The 16,963-nt window shown below is 38.7% G+C and overlaps 1 protein-coding gene across 2 annotated transcripts in view; it reads left to right on the top strand.

Moving 5' to 3' along the window:
* Positions 1–3,609: 3,609 nt before the first annotated feature.
* prkar2aa (protein kinase, cAMP-dependent, regulatory, type II, alpha A) overlaps positions 3,610–16,963 on the top strand; it is a 46,038-nt gene continuing 32,684 nt past the window's right edge. The window contains exons 1-2 of one of the 2 annotated variants that reach the window (XM_085345410.1): positions 3,610–4,263; positions 5,077–5,348. In XM_085345410.1, the coding sequence (XP_085201536.1) occupies positions 5,102–5,348 (247 nt within the window). In that variant the 5' untranslated portion in view covers positions 3,610–4,263; positions 5,077–5,101. Of the gene's footprint in view, positions 4,281–5,076; positions 5,349–16,963 lie in introns of both variants that reach the window. The other variant, XM_085345409.1, reaches the window with a different exon arrangement.

The raw sequence follows: 16,963 nt of genomic DNA, 5'->3' as shown, positions 1-16,963 counted from the left end.
GATGTACTTTATGTTAACAGTGTTGATGTGAAAAATATGCCAGTTTTTAAACATTTTCTACACCTCTAAAGACCGTAGTGCACACTTTCATTTAACATCGTCCTATACTTCTCATACTTCGCACTGATGCATTATAGTCACATCATAGGTTGAGTGTCAGCATTTGACATTTTACTTCAAATCTGGCACAAAATTGTATATAATATGTAATAATGGAAATACTTCTGAATGGCTGAATGGCAACTTATTTGTTACTAGACTGTTGATAATGTCCATACTCTCTTACAGAATAAATGACTGTTTAACTGAACAGGCTGGCTGGCTGGACTTACTGCTGTCTCAATTCTGTTATGTGGCTGGGTATGCGTAAAGAGGGGAGGTTATCAGTCATCTTCATTGTTATTATTTTATTTTGAAATCACATGTAGCTCATGACCTTAACATTTAAGGTCACGATTAAGGTCATAAAAAGAACAGAGTATCACATGTGAGAATTTTTCAAATTTCTCAAAGAGTGTAAACAAAGAAAAAACATTTGGATTCAGCTCCTACTTCAGGTGAAATGAAGCTTGGAAAGTAGATTTTTTACACAGTAATACATATTGCAGGGTTAAGTGAGGTGTGACACAGGTCAGTAGGCTTGGTCGACCTGATTTTAGTAGTGTTTCATGAGCAAAACTAAAGACTTACCTTGGGAGAAAAAAAATCAGCATTTGTTTGCCAGGCTGAAAAGTACGCATCAGGCAGTAGGTGGCAGTACTGGCTCATACAATTCACTGAAGACAGGCTTGGTTATATGAATGTGGTACTGGAACTGGTACACACACATGCAAAGCATGAATGAACCGAGGACTGGTGTGAGATTTCTAGGGTTTTTTTCAGTCTTGGAGCATGAATGTACTCTGACATCTTTTCCACAAGCTAAGGTCCTTGTGTTAAGTGCCGTCTTGTCTTCCAAGTGCTGACCAACCTTTCTCTCTGTCTCTCTGCTACTGCTCTGTCTACCTCTCCCTAGCCTCAGCGTGTGCGTGTGTGTATGTGCATAATAACTCTTCTTACTTCCTCTCAGGAGTAGGCATGGCCACCTAAACTCTAATGATACACCTGTCACTCGTTACCTTCATCACCCTCATCTACAGTACTTAAAACCAGCTCTGCTTATCATTCACTGCCAGACTGTTGCACTACACTGCTGCTAGCATTTAAAATTCCAGTCCTATTTAGCTTTGCCTGTACCTCACTGCCTTAGATTCATTCCTGAAGAGTCAGCTGATTGTTTTGGGAGGAAGCCAGCCCTGAGCCCATCTCCAAGGACTACCAGCAGGTGGAGTGAACATTTGGAGAGCAGAGTCTGGGGAGTGTTTCAGCATCAACCCTGGGAGTCAAGTTTTTTAGACATCTGGACATGGATTTTGTTTGGAGCTTCAGATTAATCAGTCTGGGGGAGGTTTGATTTGTTAGTCTGTCTTAACTACTTTAGAAATCTCCTTTCTGATCTGGTTTGATACTCAGACTTGTGAATGAACAATCTGCAGGCAGATCATTGCAGATTTATCCAATGGAAGAGACTAAACTTGATAGAAATATTTTTGAATTTCATTCTGCATCATTCTGAGTTTTTCTGCTGGCAATGTTCACATTAAAATCTTTGAGCCCTTTCTTGAGTGTCCTTTTGGTAACAAAACACAACACCTTGTTTAATAAATTTAACTGTATTCTTAGAGTGGCAACATGAAAACATCACTTATGTATAATTGTTTTGGCTTTCCTCCTTTACCATTTTTTTTCTGCTCAAAGATTTTTGCCATGTAAAGTACAGCCGTAGAGTCATTTAACATTCTTCGAGTTTATTTGTCTTAATGCACAGGTGACACAAAGTTTGCTAGAAGCATAATAAGCCACGCAAAGCACATCAATGGAAGCAAATCAGATGGGACCTATCATCACTCTTCTCTCCTCCTCATCCATCAAAGTTGCTGTATGTCTGAAGTCCAAGACTCAAGTGTTTGGAAAGGAAAAATACAAAAGCTGTCCAATTTTCTTCTGGTTCCCTGTTTTCTCTGCTTTTCCTCCTCCTCTTTACCCAGTAAATAGGTTAGTAGCTCTCCTTGAGACATTTTTAGAGTTTGTCAGGACCACATTAGCAGTAACTCTCAAAGGATGATACTTCCAGGAAAACCATGGCCAGAATCCACACTCTAAATCTGTATATTATACCACCATGATAAGATATAGATAGATAGATAGATAGATAGATGAAACTTTATTAATCCCTCGGGTAGGTTCCTCCGGGAAATTCAGTTGCATATTACAGATACAATAAGGGGAATGAGAGTAAGGAAATACACAATCTAACCCTGGGCCATTTTATATATACAAATTATACATAGGTGAGTTCTCAGGATAAGGGATAGGGAAGTTGGGTTAACAATAACTAATTTCCACAGTGTATCGTTTTCCACAATCTAACCTGTTCAATGACAATGTGGAGGTATATTTTTTATATATAAACGTTTTACTTGTTTTATGGAGTTCATTCTTCCAGCAGGGGGAGCCTGGAGGTAGACTTTCCCGTTTGTTGGAAACAAAGACCTGAGCCAATCAGAAATCGGTTCAAGGAATTAAATCCGGGCTCGTTGTGGCCATGGCAACGGATTTACCTTGGTGACAGCTGAGAAATAGAAATGGAAGAAGAGATGCGACATGGGCTGTAATGGTCCTGAGCAATACTCTCAGAATACTTCAGATCCACCCTCAGTGACCCCACTGCACCATGACAGGTTAATTTCTGCAGGGGGTGGACTCCCGAAGATCTGCAGTAAAACAAAGTAAACAAAGGCAGGAATATGAAAAGGGAAACAGCAACCTTCAGTAGTACCCTAATTCAGTAGAGCTCTGTGTATGAAAATAGAAGTAAATATAGACTGGTGCATTTAAGGAGATGATATTCAGAAGGTTACATGAAGATTTGATGTATTGGCTCAGAGGGTGATAGCAGAGACTGTTGCCTAATCTGAACATATCTATGAAAGCCCAGAGAGTCTGGAAAGAAGGAAAGGATAAAAGATACCAGGTTAAGGACGAAAATTAGAAAGTGATGAGAGCATGTGAACACCAACGAGGTTAAGGCCGTTCAAGAAAGGTTTTTTGTTGCAGCTTTTTATACAGTTTACTATTTGATATCATCCCATTTCAGCAATTAATTTGTCAGGAAAATGTGTGTTACTTGGGTTACAGTGAAACAAAATTGACCATTGTCCTCATAACTATAATGATAATTCTCAGAGACACCTCATTGGCAGCTGGACAAAGGCAGATATTCACATTCAGCAGCGTCTACATATATAAAGAATGTTTAAATTATTACACACACACACATCTTTACCAAATTGTCAAGGCCACTTCTGTAGGTGTGGTCCTCTTGTGACTGTACAAATATGGTTCTGCCTTCTCTACCGCGTCTAACCCAAGAGCTGTATGTAATTGGCTGTGGTATTGGAATTTTTTATTTTAATTGGCCCTGTTTTCTGTCACTCTACGTCAAACGCTCTCTGCTCACTGTGTAACCACGCCTCCTCATGCTTTCCGGAGCCAGTGGTTCATTCGTGCGTGTAGAGCCGTGGATTGCCTCGCCGGGAGGGAGGAAACGTGTTTCGTTTAATTTTGCTGGGTTCTCGTGCTGTCATTAGCAGTGCTGCTACTACAGTAACGTTTTAAACAGTATTTTCGCGGGTACTTTGCGTTGTAATTAACGGCGGCGTGGCATAACGTTGCGAACAACTAGGTTAGGCTCTGTCACCTGGCTGCAGCAGCTGACTTGGTGTCTTGCGGAGAGTGGCGACAGTTCCCAAAAGAAAACAAGCAATTGCTAGTTAGCAATTCAGCCAGTTAGCCTGCTAGCTAGCTAGCTCTTGCCTTATTGCCACAGCAAGTCCCTCCCTCACAAAGTGCGTGGACGCTGTTGGCTGCGACGGTGAAGTCGAGTGTTTTTTTTCTTTCTTTCTTTTCCTTTTTTTTTTAAACTCCCCTCCTATCAACTTAATAGCCAGCATCCCTATACAGTTGGTTTGCACGGGAAATACCCCCCACAAAGGTTAGATAGGTTAGGAGACGGTAACGTAAAATTGCTGGCTTTTCGTTCGACAAGTGTGTTCTGTGGAGGGATACGGATCATACACTGGCAGAGAGACTGGCTAAAAGAAGACGCGAAATAAGAGCGAACAAGGAAGACACCAGGAAGGAGGGGACTGGCTAGTTTAGCCGGTGAGACTGAATCGCACGTAAGTGACTCATAAGTTAGCTTGACAAATGGCTTAACCTGTACAACTTGCACTGCTTGCGGCTATCAAGTCTTCTACTCTTCTGCGGCTTAGCACCTACAACCAGTACGCCATACTACAAATGTTAGCTAGCTGCACAGGCTTCCTTGAAGGTGGCTTAGTAGCTAGCACGACAGCTAATTGAATGGTTCGAAAGTGAAAATGTGCTTGAAACACATCTCGACTACGCTTTCTTCACTCGTTCCGTCTTAACTAAGGCTCAGTTAAATAGAGGAGTTTAGACAAGTTGGATGTGTGGCTTGAACAGCACCGTGTACCAGCTAGTTGTCATGAGTGGGAGCTTTTTAGCCGCTTTGCTAGCTAATTCCTGCCGGCTACCCACTCAGATTGACAGCTCAGCTTCTGACGACACGAAACCTGAATAGTAGTGAAACCCAGCTTTTATCGCCCCTTTACAAAACACAAGGCTCATATCTATTACGTGCAGCTGTGGGAACTGTGTGTTCCTGAGCTGAACCAAAGATAAACTTGTCAATGTCATGCAGAGTTCACATGACATTACACTATCTTGGTTATAAATGACTGTAGCTGTCAAACTACTCAGTTAATCAGTTTTCTCATTTGTATAGGTTTCATCAGTCACTTAGCATTCACAAGTCATGCACACGTTTATAGTAGTCTATAGTAAGCCACAGCTGTGTAAATCAGCAAATAGGCAACAGCACAGCCCTGCACTTAAACACAATTATGATTCTGTACCAAGATCAGTTGTGACAAATATTCTCTTCTCTTTTAGATAGTACATCAAGCCACACACAGCCATGAGTATTGAGATACCGGTTGGGTTGACAGAACTGCTGCAGGGCTACACTGTGGAGGTGCTCCGACAAAGGCCGTCAGACCTGGTGGATTTTGCCGTACAATACTTTACCCGTTTGCGGGACACCAGAAGTCAGGATGGGGCCAGCACAGGTGGCAAGACGGGAAAAGGAGTGATGTTTGACGGGGAGCCGATGCAAACAGAGTCCAATGGAGAGGATGATGAAGATGATGACTCCGACTTTGAACGTAGGTTGATCTTTTTGTTGTTGAGATTGTCAGCTGTTGTGGTGCAGGTGCTTGTGTGAGTGAAATGGGACGCAATGAGTGATTGTTTGATTTTGTTAGGGAAAGAGCAAGTGAAGGTGAGGCCCAAAGACTTGTCACTGATATGGTCAGAATTTATCCGTCTTCTTGGGAGATTCTTTAGCGTGTTACGTCTGCCATATTTTCATACATGCACTTGCTCTCAGAAAATCCCACTGAGCAGACAGCTTGGCAAAGCAGACATGATCTAATCTGGGTCTACTACATTCTCATCATCTGACTTTCAGGATCAGAAATAATTTATTATTTACATGTCTAAGGATCTGAAAGAGCCGTCTTTGTTAAATGTAGATTCAATGTGCTCTTTAACATATTCTTAAATTAAATTTATACTTCCAGAAAACTGAAGTAGCCCAAGATGCGAAAGGTAACAAGGTAAAGCTGTCCTGTAACGACATATAATGTTGTAATAACAAAATCGGCATGATGTTTTCCCAGAGCAGTGAATGTGTGTGTATATATAACTCTAAATTGTACCTCAATAGTGATACTGGGCCTCTTTTGCATCAATCCCTTGTGTTTGGCACACTGGCATAAGATATAAGCTGCTCCCAAACTCAGCTGTCCTCTGTGCTCCTGAGAGCAATGTGACCTAGATCACACCAGTATGTTCACTGGCATCATCTGTAAACTATGTGGAGATAAAAACTGAAGCCCCTTTTTTGTTTGTAAATAGTAATTGGAACCCAAATGCTGCAACCTAGCTGGCTGCACAGCTTTTGTCAAATCACCAGCAGGTACCGGAGCACTAAAGTGAATTTTGGGCTTCATGAGATCTATTCTTTTTGGGCCTGTTGTTAGTATTCCTTTTTTTTTGAGCTTCTATTCTAGTTTTGTGGTTTAACAATTATGCCAAATATACAGTTTTAAATATACAGTTTTAATCTCTCCTGAAAGCAATGTTGGCCAGCCTTGTAGATTGGTACAAGCTGGCTCATGGTGAACAGGGATTATGTTTTCTTTTTCTGCTAATACAAAATGGGTTCTGCCCGCTGTAAAACAGCTGTGACTTCAGCTGAGAGAGTTGTGTGTGTGTGTGTGTGCGTGCGTACGCTTTGGTGTACACGCGCCAGATGTATTTGAGTTTCAGTGAGTCCTTTTGCATACTTGTGAAAGTAAGCAGTTGTGTTATGGCATTCTTTCACAACCGTTCAAATTCCAGCCTGGTGACGACATAAAAAAATGTGTCCAAGTACACTGTGATTAGCAATCACACCTCATTCTAGGGGATAATAAAGGAAAGGGAGCTGCAACAGTTGTGCTCCAGGGAGAAATCTGGATTCTGGAGTTCACACACATGACTTCCATGACATTAGATTATCCAGTAGGCTTGTGTATACTTCCCCCAGGGAACATTAACATTATTTCTCATGGTAATAACACAGGCCTGCATAATGAAAGGTATCATGTGCTCTTGCCTGACCACTGCTGCAGCCTATAGGTATAAAGAGTGATCTAATTCAGTTAGTTCACTAGCACGTGCTCTAAGACAGTTGCTTGAGTACTGAAGACACCAAATTAGCATTTTTAATCCACAAACCAAGAACGTCATTACTTATTTTTTTAGGTGAGAAATACAAACCTGGTTCTGTTAGCTATAAATGGGACATTCTGCATAACTATCAGCACAGTCTGCAAACTATGCTGGTAAAATACAAATGTCATACTTCTACTTACTTGAATTATGATTGGTTATTTGGGGCATTTTATTGAATTTGGTACTTGCTGCATGTCCTCTCTTGCATGCCTTCTGCTCAAGACTAGGAGTAATTTTTCTCACATTTAGAGCACAAGTGATTAAACTGTATTACTGCTGAGTTGGCAGGTAAGGTATTTTGAGTTGCTATCCTCTTTATAAAGTATGGCTGTTGTGAAATTAGTATTGAGCTGAAATAGTATTGAGCTGTGCAGTCTAATATAAATATTGTTTAGCTGGCCCTGAATTCAAGAAAAAATTGAAAGAAGTTCAAGGTGCTTTTCCAGTTGTGTTGTTTTGGTTGATTTTTTTTTTCATGAATCTGTGGTATCTGGATATTCTTTAGACGTTAATTCTATTGTTTTAATAGGCTACTTACATTTACGATGACTCACCAGTGTGCTCTTAACCTTTCTTTTGCTCTGAAGGAAATCATTGTGTGTTGGCTAAAGGCCTAACATGTAAATGAACTAGATAGCTGCTTGTGTATTTCCATGGATGGTACACCGTATCCCTAAAAACAGGACGTCTTGTGGTAATTTACTTGTCTTGTTTCTGTAACTCCTGCTGCCTGAATCCACTTAGGGCTCACCACACAGGTCTAAGCTGGTTAACAATAGAGGATTTAGTTATACATCCATCATATTTTGGTGATATTCAGGTTTTTAAGTAACCCTTTTTATATTGAGGCTGAGCTTTTAAGAAGTCATTTATTGACAATTTTATAATCTTCTTTCTTTTTGCTGAATGGGTGACATGGACACCAAACTGGGTTTCTGGTAGTGAATTTAAGATTTGTATTTGGCAGGAGTAAAATTCACTTCTGTGAATATTAGGATTGCATCATACTTACCTTTAATGGTTAGTAGCTGAATCCAGAACAAATGCGTCCATTTTACTCAATTTTCAGAAATACAGTGATAATGAGAAAAAGGGTGCAACACAAGGGCATCTTTCTAATTTGTATATGTGGTTTTCCTCTCCTTGCCTCCTCTACTGTCAGTTTAGCAGTGCTTGTTCACTAAGAGAAACAGGAGGGGATGAATGGATGCCTCTGACTGAAACGAGCAGGGCTTTTTAGTCAAAGATGGATGGAGGGACAGATGACTCCTAGAGATGATAATAGAAACTAATTAAAAGTGTTTTTATAAGAAAGACAGCAGGGATAAAGCAGAGGCTGTATTAAAAAAATAATTGAGGGAGGAGAAGAGAATGGGTTTATGTAATTATTCTAAGCTGCACAAAACTTTGTAGAAATGCTTTGTAGCTAGATGGTTGTGCTGCATGGATTCATAACAGAATGCTAGCTTAGATTTTTCTCTTCAGAGTGCAGATTTTCCATAGATTAATAGGTCTTAGCCAGTTTGTCTAGTAATGATTTAACTGTAACACTTTAAAGTTTTTTTCCTTCCTTAAAAGCATCGGTCCATATTTTCAAAATTCTACCTCCGTGTGTTGTTTTGATTATTTATAAGCACTGGTATTTTGAAAACAGATATCTTGAGAGGAGTCATAACGTCATCAGTGTTTCCTTTTCATCGCAGCAGCTCTCTTGCAACAGTAAGTGCAAATTTTCCCAGATGGTTGGTATCCATTTTGGACTGCAAATCTTCTGTTGCTGTTAAACACACCATTAGATTAAGAGATAAGGTCTGTTAGATTTTTTTTTTTAATGATACATAGACATCTTTCTAAGAAGGGTGTCCACCAGCCTTTAAATGTCATCAAAATGAAACGCATTAAATAACAGGATTGAGGGCCTTACAAAAATTTAATAAAGTGCAATAAAAGGTTTCCAGATCTCAAACTCATTTGCTGTTTTACTTAGGTGCAAATTAAACGTGACAGTGTGTCATCAGGTTTGTTTTGATGTGATTAAACCTAGAGTAAATGTTTTGAGTTAGTGTGTTTGCCCTGTTAAGAGTAAATACTGTTAGAAATTTATGTATTTAAGTTCTTCTACCAAAGAAAATGTACAGGAAACATTAAAGCTCTATGGTTGAAACACCAGTAATTGAAAAAAAAAAAATTTTTGAGTTTGTGTTGCAAGTGTCAAGTGTTTTAGTTTCTGTCATATCTGTCCAACATGATAGAAAAACACTGTCATGCACTTGTAGATTTGCATTGAAGATGTGGTTGTGTTCTAGTTTTGCATGGCCACAAGAGTCCCCCAGTCCCAGAATTCATCATCTGGCCAAATCCGAAAGCTTCATCAGAGCTCAAAATTTATCAGTCCAAGTTTGGCATATGAGCTGACAAATGTGTGGATGTGTTTGTCAATGCAGACCACAGTTTGTTTCTGTGTGGAATAGATAAAATGTGTTTCTTGCATGTTTGGTTTGTGTCAAAGGCTCTGCGTAATTTAGCTCGGAGTACGGCCGCACACAATGTGATGAAATTCTGCCTGTGACCTCTTTCTGTCTCCACCCTTGCTCTGTCACCACCACCTCAGTGTTGTTTACACCCTGCTCCCCCCAGTCTCTTCCTTTGCTCCCATAGTGTTCTCCCTTTCTCCCTCTATGGCCCTCTTTTTTTCCCTCCATATTTTTCCTATGTCTCTTAAGCAGTTTGATTTGGCTTTTTTTTTTTTTAGTAGATAAAATTAACTCATAACATGATTGTCAGAACAAACTGCTTCTAAAAGAGAAAACAGAGAGACTCCTATAGTTTTCTTTGATGTAAATTGTGATCCTGCTACTGTTTTCATTTTTTTCTATCCCTCTCTAATTCATACATTTGCTACTGGACCATTTTCCCCCCTTAATATTGCTTTGTGCTTTAGTTTCACTTATTTGGGATGAAAGTACAGACTGCTTTGTCTCTAAAGACACTAATAATTGGTTCAGTAAGACGAGCTGAGATGTCAGTTTTCATTTTCGTCTAGGAGCTTTGTGTCTGTGCACAGTGGTAACAGTGATTAGTGGAAGAGGGAGTACATGTACACTCAAATGACTTTTGTCACTGTAAGTGTGCACAATTTTATATCTGTAGGTTTGCGTGCTTGTGACTAGTCTCAGTTTAGTGTTGTGCAACAGGTGACCTGATTAGTAGATAGCAGTGTATGTCCAGGGTGCTTTTAGCCTGCAGGCAAATCTCATCCAGCCTACTATGGAGACCAGTTGGACTGGCAGTCTGATGGTGTTAAGTGGAAAAGCCCCCAGACGGCTCATACTACTCTGCCTGGCTGATAGTTCACTAATGCAGTTGCTGTCTTTACTCTTGTCTTATTTTTATCATATGCAAAAAAGACAAGTTTTGAAAATGCCTTTTTTTAGCCTTCTGTCCAGATGAAAACAGGGTTTTTGTTCATGTTCAGGGCGAGTAATTATCAAATTACCAGCATGGTGTTTGTGTGACCCTCGTAGGATTGGCTACCTCCATAGACTGAACCTGACTGAATCTAAACTCGGTAGCCCAAACACATAAACTGAACCAGCTGTAAGATAATGGAGTGCTGGTAATAGGATATTCAGAGGGGAGTAATACCACACTTATGGCATTAAGAAGAAGAAGGAGTAGGCTGTACTAGCTGAAAAGTCTTCAGATAAAACTATGAAAAATTTTGCCTATCCCAGTTGGTGACAATACGTGATATTACCAATTATTAAGTCATAAAATCTGTCTGGGTCTGTCTCACCTTTGCTCTTCTCCATGCCCTTCCTACACACAGCAGTTTCAGTGTGACAGTGACACCACTTTAATCAAGAAATTGAGGAGTAGTGGCAAAGTTGTGCGTCAGCAGACACAATTACAATACATTTAATAATGATATTCATTTTCTGCATTAATTGGAAAATAAGCTAAAAATTGCCTGGATTGACTAATCATTAATACCAGAGATCATTATCCATCTATTTTAAATACCGTGTAGAGTACATAGCAGAAGATGTGATGTTCCAAATTCACGATACTGGAATTTGAACCACGTTTATGGTCAAATACGTCTTTAAGCACCTAATTTTTAAGCCCACTTTTTGTGCTGATGTCAATAACAAGTTTATGTATGTAAAGCTGAGAAAAAGCATTTAAGAAATTTTTTTTCAGTATTGTATCATATATTATAAATTAACTAGTAATGTAACTGTTTTGCTTATGCTAAATAACTTTGTACTGCTGCTAAATGATTCGTGGTTAAAGCATGCCAGTCTAATGGGGGGTGGAGTCTTTAAACATGGCTAAGGTCATAATCTCTTTCGTGCACTCTGCGTTTTCTTTTCCTTTTTAGCACCAGGGGAGTAGTATGCATGTATGTATGTATGTATGTAATTTTTGTCTGCCTGTTGATCAGACTGTAGAACTCTAAATTTGTCTCTTTGTTGTGTTATTCCTTTGATTTCTTCAGATTGTGTGTGTGTGTGGTGTTTTGTTTTGTTTTTTTTGTTTTTTTTAAATCTGCTTAAACTTCGTTATCAGCTTTTTAAAAAATTTTTTAATCTTGGTGTCTCTTTGTTTGAATGTCTTTGTAGCCTTATCTCTCTACCTTTCTTCACCCTGTTTCTTCACATCTCTTTGAATTAAAAAAAAATGTATATGGAAACCAACAAATTTTCTTAATTCTATTGTCCTGTTTGTATATTTCTGTATATTTCTGACTTTTTGAAGTATTTGTCTTTACATCATTTTCTGGATCTATATCTTTTTAAAATAACAATACACTAAAATAGTTTGAGATGGCTATAGTGTCAGTTCTTTAGTCACTCTTCAAGTCTCAAACACTTTATGTGGAAATGAGATTTCAGGAGACATTTATGTAGCTGTCCTAATCTCCATTGTCCATTTAAGGGATTGTCATCGGTTATTGGTACAGCAGGCTATGAGACAACTTGGCTTGCATGTATTTGCTAGTAGACATCATTTGAACCTTTGTACTTCCTTGTTCTCTATCCTCTAGCCATCTTAGTCCCTGCAACAAAATAAGGAAGTGGTGAGGGATGACTGGCTTAAAGAGAGAGATTGCATTTTATCTTCTGCTGCTCCTGTTTGAAGTTAATATGCATCCCGTGTCTCTAGCACACTATTCTTGTGAATCATAATGCTGTCTGAACCCTGCCTCGCCAGTCCAGTTAAAGCCTTCAGTGACACATATATGTAGATTTATTACCGCCATCAGAGGCATCTAGATTACATATTTCTGGACAACAGATCTGAGTATGATGCCAGCCTTCTTGGTGTACATTAAATCCAGGCTGGAACCCTCTCAGGAGACTGTCTCTGTCCCAGTCGTGCAAAAGGGTCAGGTTGACCAGTGCAGACTACTGTCATGTCATCATGTTCAGAATCAGAATCAGAAACTTTATTGTCATTGTCATGAGAACAACGAAATTAAGAATGGTCCCCGATCATTGCATCATCCCTAGCAATATCAAAATATAAATAAAACAATAAAATTCAATAAATAAAATAGATAGAATACTTAAAATACTAATAAGATATAACAGTAAAACATTCACATACATTCCCACACACATGCTTCAGACCGTGCATAGATTAACACAAGAGTGGCGTGATGGACATTTTTTTGTAGTATTCAGATGTGTTATTGCAGTTGGATAACAGCTGTGTTTGAGTCTATTAGTCCTTGCTCTGATTGCCCTGTACCGTCTGCCTGAGGGCAACAGTTCGAACAGGGAGTGGCCAGGATGTGAGGTGTCTTTTATGATGTTTTGGGCCTTTTTAAAACAGTGGGCGTTGTGTAGAACTTCCAGTGTGGGGAGAGGGCAGCCAGTGATCTTTTGGGCGGTGTTAATGATCCCTTGGAGTGCTTTCCTCTGAGCCCCTGTGCAGCTAGTGTACCAGATGCATATGCAGTAAGTTAGAACACTCTCAATGGTGGCTCTGTAGAAGGACACCAGCAGTCTCTGTGTGATGTTATTCCTCCTGAGAATTCTCAGGAAGTACAGTCGATCTGTTGATCTCTTTGGTGCATTAGAAGAAGTTGTGATGTTTTGTGAATTCAGTTCATTATGTGTTATGTCTCACCTTTGATTGTCATATGCAATAGATAATGTGGTATAAGCCAGACTTCCCATCAGTGGAAATGATCAGGTCTGTACTTTAGTTTGATTTGGTTTCACTCTTTCTTGAAAAATAAAACTATAGTCTTTTTTTTGAAAAAGTTAAAGGCTCAAAGTTATTTAGCTTACCCCAGTGTTCTAACAAAACATGCTGTATTTATCCTACTATACGCACTGTATATGAAGATGTGCAAATTAAAGTAAGAAGAAAGAGAGCAGGAAGTAAAAGAGCTGAGAAGCATCAATGTTTTTTGTAGAAAATGTTTTAACCAGTTGTTTTTCCCCCAATTTGGACAATCCACAAAGCAAGAGTTTTAGTTTCAATTCACTGGCCAAATAAAGGCAATAAAACTAACACTAAACCAATATTCTAGGTATCAGAAACATGCTCATTTATTGATGTTTCTCCTGGGAGAAAAGCGGGGGAACTACAGAGGGGAGTGAACAGATGAGGGCATGGGATAGCAACAAAGTTAAGGAGGATGACAAAGACCTGAATTGAAATTATAAAAAGAAACAAATACAACTAAAGGATGTGGGACTCATTCCTCCAGCGTTTAGGGTTGTTACTGGCGCCACATTTGTCTCAGAGGGCCATAGCTCCAGGCTGGAATTTGGGAATCCCGGTCCTTACTAAGAAGTAAACCAATGCTTTTTTTTTTTGCTTTTTTTCACACATTTTCATGGCACTCTGATTCCTGATTTATACCAAAGATGTATCGTCACAGAAATGTATCAGATCCATATGTCTTATATTGTTTTGTCATTTTTGAGCACTCTTAGCCACTATTGAATTGTCTGCAAACATGCTTCCTGTGTGAACAAGTGCTTTTCCTTTTCATGGAGCAGCCATTGTTGATTATTCTCTCTTAGCTCATGCTGCTCTCATATATTCATATAGAAAACATCTATAAATGGAAATTATAGCGCATATAGTACAGAGCAGGATTGTCAAACTCATTTTACATCACTTCAGTTTTAAGTGGGCTGCATCAGTGCAAGTCCCCCTTCCTGACAATGGATGGAAGTTTAACTACATATTTAATCCTTGAGATATCTTAAGATCAGAAAAAAGTGCAAAAGTACATCTCAGATTTTCTACATGATAAAGAAATGCTGATGCAGCAAATGGAAGAAAGGTGTCAGCACAAATTAAATATGTACAATTACAGAAAGAAAATCCTGGTAGCCCAGACTCCTGTAATTACAAAATTGAAAAGTTTTGAACAGAAATTCCTATAGTGGATGGTGATAAAAAAGGAATTTTTCCATCATTTAATTCTTTATCTCTTACAAAATTACTTTTGAAGTATGAATAGCCATTTCCCTAAGCTTTCCAGTGGGCCGGATTAGAGTTTTTACCAGGCTGATTCTGGCCACTGGGCCTTATGATTGACACCCCTGGTGTAGAGGAAAAATTGTGTTCACATAAGGTTCAAAGGTGAATGCTGAAGGGAAACTTGGTTGTCTGAGTATGTATATACACATTTTGAATAATTCATTTAGTATGAAGTCAGCTGCCTGTTCAATGCAGTAAACTCAGATAAGCCTGTGACCAACAGTTGTTGTTTTAGTTCTGTTTCACAACCTAGCGATGTGAGATAAGAATGAACTGACGAACCTGAAACCTGGTCGGTTATCAGTTTATTTTTTTTAATTTCTACCAAAAATACGTGCATTTATTAAAAAAAATAAAAGATATCATAGTAACTTAGTATTTAATGTCCGCCATTGGCAGGTTGTTTACCTATGTGTTAGCCATGACAGAACACATCATTTTAACCTTGGTTCTTAAATAAGTAGGACATTGTGTAAAAGGAAATTTATGATTCATATTTTGCAAATCATGTAAATCCTATATTTTAATTAAAAATAGGACAAAGATGACATCATCATGTTGAAATTGATATATACACTCTTTAAACATTTGAATTTGGATTTTATGTCAACAGTCATGTGCTCCCTTTGTTCTCTCAATCGGTCTGTCAGCTTGCCGTTCTGTTTCCACTGGAACCTACTGTGTCATTCTCACGATCCCCTGTCTCCCTTGGCCTGCGTGTGTTTGTCTTGATGTACTTGCCCAATCTCATTAGGTGACATGGCTTAGAGAGAGAGGTTATTAGGGCGGTTTAGCAGAACCATCTTTGGCACAGTAAGAAAGAGAATTAACAAGGGTTCGAGGTATTGAGAAAGAAGGAAAGCATGAATGAGAAGAGGAGACTGAATGAGCGAGAAAGCTGTGGTTAATATCAGCCAAATATCTTTAAAGTTTTACTTTATCTGCTCTTTCAGCCTCTTTAGCTGACAGGATGTAAATACTGTTCAGAAGTATTCTATAATACAATATTTTGTTGCATAACTGCTTAAAGGAGATTTGTTATAATCAACCTAAATAATCAGTGGCACAGTGGCCTCCATCAAGTGTTGCTGAGGAGGTAAAAATTAACCTTGCAGGGTTTTTGTTTTCTTTAACTCATCAAATAACATTTTAATATTGGAGCCACTAGGCAGCAGGTATTTGTATAAATTTGTTGTTCAAATAAAAACAATCACAACAAAATTCAGACTGGGCATCCTGGAACTTTATATTTCATGGGATTTTATTGAATGCACAAGGAGAAAGCTTTATGTAGACAAGCACTAATGCTTGTTTGTGTAATTTGTTACATATGAAACTAGCCATTTTTTTTATTTTTTTATTTTTTTTTTGTGTTAGGCAAAAGTCATTGGGGATTTTTTTTTTAATTTCTAAACTCCTTTGATTTGTAAAAGGAGAGATGAACCTGAAGTATATAGGTTATAGCAAATTGGAGTCCTTCATGTTCCTCAAACCTCGGCCTTCCAAAAATCCTTCCTTCCATACCAACCAACACTATAGGTTAGTGTGGAGGGAAGGGTTGTAGGGAATGGTGGTAGTTTACATCAATACTAGAGCTATTCCTTCTGGACTTCCAGTGTTCATTTTAAAACAAGATGTAAGCCTGTTATAGATCATTTATGAATGCAACATCTGGAATTAAAATACTTACTAGCACAGTAATAAAAGAAATAAAATGGTCTTCAGGGTTGGACAAGTTGCTCCATAGTCTATCGACTATTTGGCGTCACTGCTAGGCAGCAGAACAGGCCTCCTGATCCACCTTCCATATTGCATAATGTGTGGCCCTGTTGAGAGAGAGAAACACGCAGACTGGAGTTTCTCACTTGCTGCATAAAGAAAAGTTTAAACATTAACATATGATGCTCATTGATTTAGACTACCATAATTAGTTAATGTAAGTGGATAGATAAACAGCTATGCTGAGCAGCTATAACAGTAGCAACTTGTAACACTCGCTGGTTCTTTACTCATTTACCTTGGACCTACAGATCTACTGTCTGTATTTCTACCGAAATGTACAAATGTACTCTGTTCTCTAGCTTAAAAAAATTCTATTAAGGAAAAAATCCAGCAGTTTGCCTTGTTTCTCATTTGATGATGATGGATCAGTGTCGCCACTTTAAAGGTAAGCATTAATTTCAAAGCCAGTTTTGTTTTTTGTTGTTTTTTTTTCCCCCCGCACCTAGAATTTTGGGATGTTTTTAGTTTACAGACAAACATGATTGAAAACACAACCACCTTGTAGGAGGAAATGGCAGGTTGCTTTTAACAAAACCATGTGAATGGACTATACTTGGTGAAAGAAATTTGTTTTATTTGCTAACAGTTGATAATGATAAATGGTGAATCCCAAAACCCACCAGTAGTTTTCACCACTTACCTGACAATAGGGGGTCTAAATAACTACCTTTAAAATAAAAATGAAATGGTTCGCTTCAAGACATGT

Source organism: Diplotaxodon limnothrissa, linkage group LG20, assembly GCF_057381915.1.
Source record: "Diplotaxodon limnothrissa isolate DT_005_m linkage group LG20, D_limnothrissa_male_GT1.1, whole genome shotgun sequence".
Taxonomy (NCBI): Eukaryota; Metazoa; Chordata; class Actinopteri; order Cichliformes; family Cichlidae; genus Diplotaxodon; species Diplotaxodon limnothrissa.
This window is presented reverse-complemented; position numbering and strand designations above follow the sequence as displayed.